Below are 1,842 nucleotides of genomic sequence, written 5' to 3'. Positions count from 1 at the left end.
ATTGAAATGATAACATTTAATGTGAAAGTTAACTACAATTAGATGAAAGGATGTTAGATATTAGGTACATAGTAAGCACATACCATAATTATGATGGTCAGCAAAACTGCTCTGAAAATACTAAGTAAATAGTAAAGACTAAATAGAGATATTAGTAAAGACTAAATAGAGATATGATAATAATATCGTTTGTTCTAAAAAAACAAAAATAATAATAATAAATGGGAGCATTTTTGCTCACCACCATGAACTATAGTGTATGCTGACCATACATCTAATCAATTGACACGTGTCATTTCACTTAACTCTAGCTAACTTTTACATTAAATGTTAGTTTTTCAATTTTGAAAAAAAATTAACCAAGATTAAGTGAAATAACACGTATCAATTGATTAGATGTATGATAAGCTTACACTATAATTTATGATGGCGATAAAAAATGCTACCATAAAAAATAGAGATATGGTCAACGACCGGAATTTTAGCTTAGCAAACACGACCTAAACCGCAAATCCCATAACAACCATAACGACTAGATTCAGCCCCCCTCTCTCTCTCTCTCTCTCTCTCTCTCTCTCTCTCTCTACTCCCCACCCCCGCCTTTTCTCTCTCCTTCCCGTCTGATCAGTACTCTCTCTCTCTCTCTCTCTCTCTCTCTCTCTCTCTCTCTCTCTCATGGCATTCTCCCATTTCTGGTTCGTCAGCAAAGCCATTAATGGGGGAGCCGAAATCTCCAATATCACAAGATCATCAGACGACGGCAACAGCCACAACATCCTCGTCATCTACTGTCCCGCCACCACCACCACTACCCCGCCAGCAATCTTCCCTTCTCGAACCATCCTATAAAAAGAAAAGCAGAACCAAAGTCTTCCGCGTCTTTGGCTCTGTATTCCGATCCTTCCCCATCATCACCCACGCCTGCAAGATGCCATCGCTCCCCATGGGCAGGCTTGACTCTAGCAGGGCCATCTCCTCCGGCAACCGGGTGAGCGGCACACTGTTTGGGTACCGCAAGGGACGCGTGTCCCTTTCGGTACAAGAAACCCCTAAGTGTCTTCCGAGCCTGGTGGTGGAGCTGGCCATGCAGACAAATGTGCTACAGAAGGAGATGGGGACAGGGATGGTCAGAATCGCGTTGGAATGCGAGAAGAGGGCGGACAAGGACAAGACGAGGCTTATCGACGAGCCAGGGTGGACCATGTACTGCAATGGGAAGAAGACTGGGTATGGGATGAAGAGGGAGGCCACGGAGGAGGACTTGAATGTTATGGAACTTCTCAAGGCAGTGACTATGGGCGCAGGTGTGTTGCCCGGGAAGTTCGAGGTGGAGGGCCCGGATGGCGAAATGGCATACATGCGGGCCCTTTTCGAGCGTGCCGTTGGCTCGAAAGACTCGGAAACTTTGTACATGCTGAGCCCAGAAGGGAATAATGGGCCTGAGCTCAGTATTTTCTTTGTAAGGATATGATGATTTACCTGCACGCATTTTACACCATACTAGTACACCAAGGAAGAGAAAGTTAGAATTCTTTGATAGGTATACCAATACTTTAGGGGAATATTTCCCTTAAGTGATGTTGATACTCATCATTTTATTTATCAATTGTTATATGACTTTAAATTACGAGGTCCGGTGATAAATAGCATGGTGAACATTACCACCACTTGAGGGTAGGGAGCAAAAGTGCACACATTTTTTAGACTAAATTTACAAATTATGTGATGAAAAATAAACACGTTAACCAACACTTAAGTAATAATTAATTAAATCATCAACACTCCGTAGCAATACCTTTTTGTGAATTAGGGTAGAAACAATGAATTATTAATTGACATAAG

The 1,842-nt window shown here is 42.3% G+C and overlaps 1 protein-coding gene across 1 annotated transcript; it reads left to right on the top strand.

Moving 5' to 3' along the window:
• Window positions 1-594: 594 nt before the first annotated feature.
• Window positions 595-1,627, top strand: LOC126600184 (protein MIZU-KUSSEI 1-like). Its single transcript, XM_050266750.1, has one exon. The coding sequence runs from the start codon at window positions 716-718 to the stop codon at window positions 1,469-1,471; it is 756 nt and encodes a 251-aa protein (XP_050122707.1). The 5' UTR covers window positions 595-715; the 3' UTR covers window positions 1,472-1,627.
• Window positions 1,628-1,842: the final 215 nt, after the last annotated feature.

The sequence above is a fragment of the Malus sylvestris genome, chromosome 14 (assembly GCF_916048215.2).
Source record: "Malus sylvestris chromosome 14, drMalSylv7.2, whole genome shotgun sequence".
Classification (NCBI taxonomy): Eukaryota; Viridiplantae; Streptophyta; class Magnoliopsida; order Rosales; family Rosaceae; genus Malus; species Malus sylvestris.
Note: the sequence above shows the minus strand (reverse complement) of the source record. Positions and strands in the feature narration are given on the sequence as shown.

Bases quoted from the DNA above. Each gene is read 5' to 3' on its own strand.
- LOC126600184 (XM_050266750.1), top strand. From the start codon at position 716: ATGGGGGAGCCGAAATCTCCAATATCACAAGATCATCAGACGACGGCA.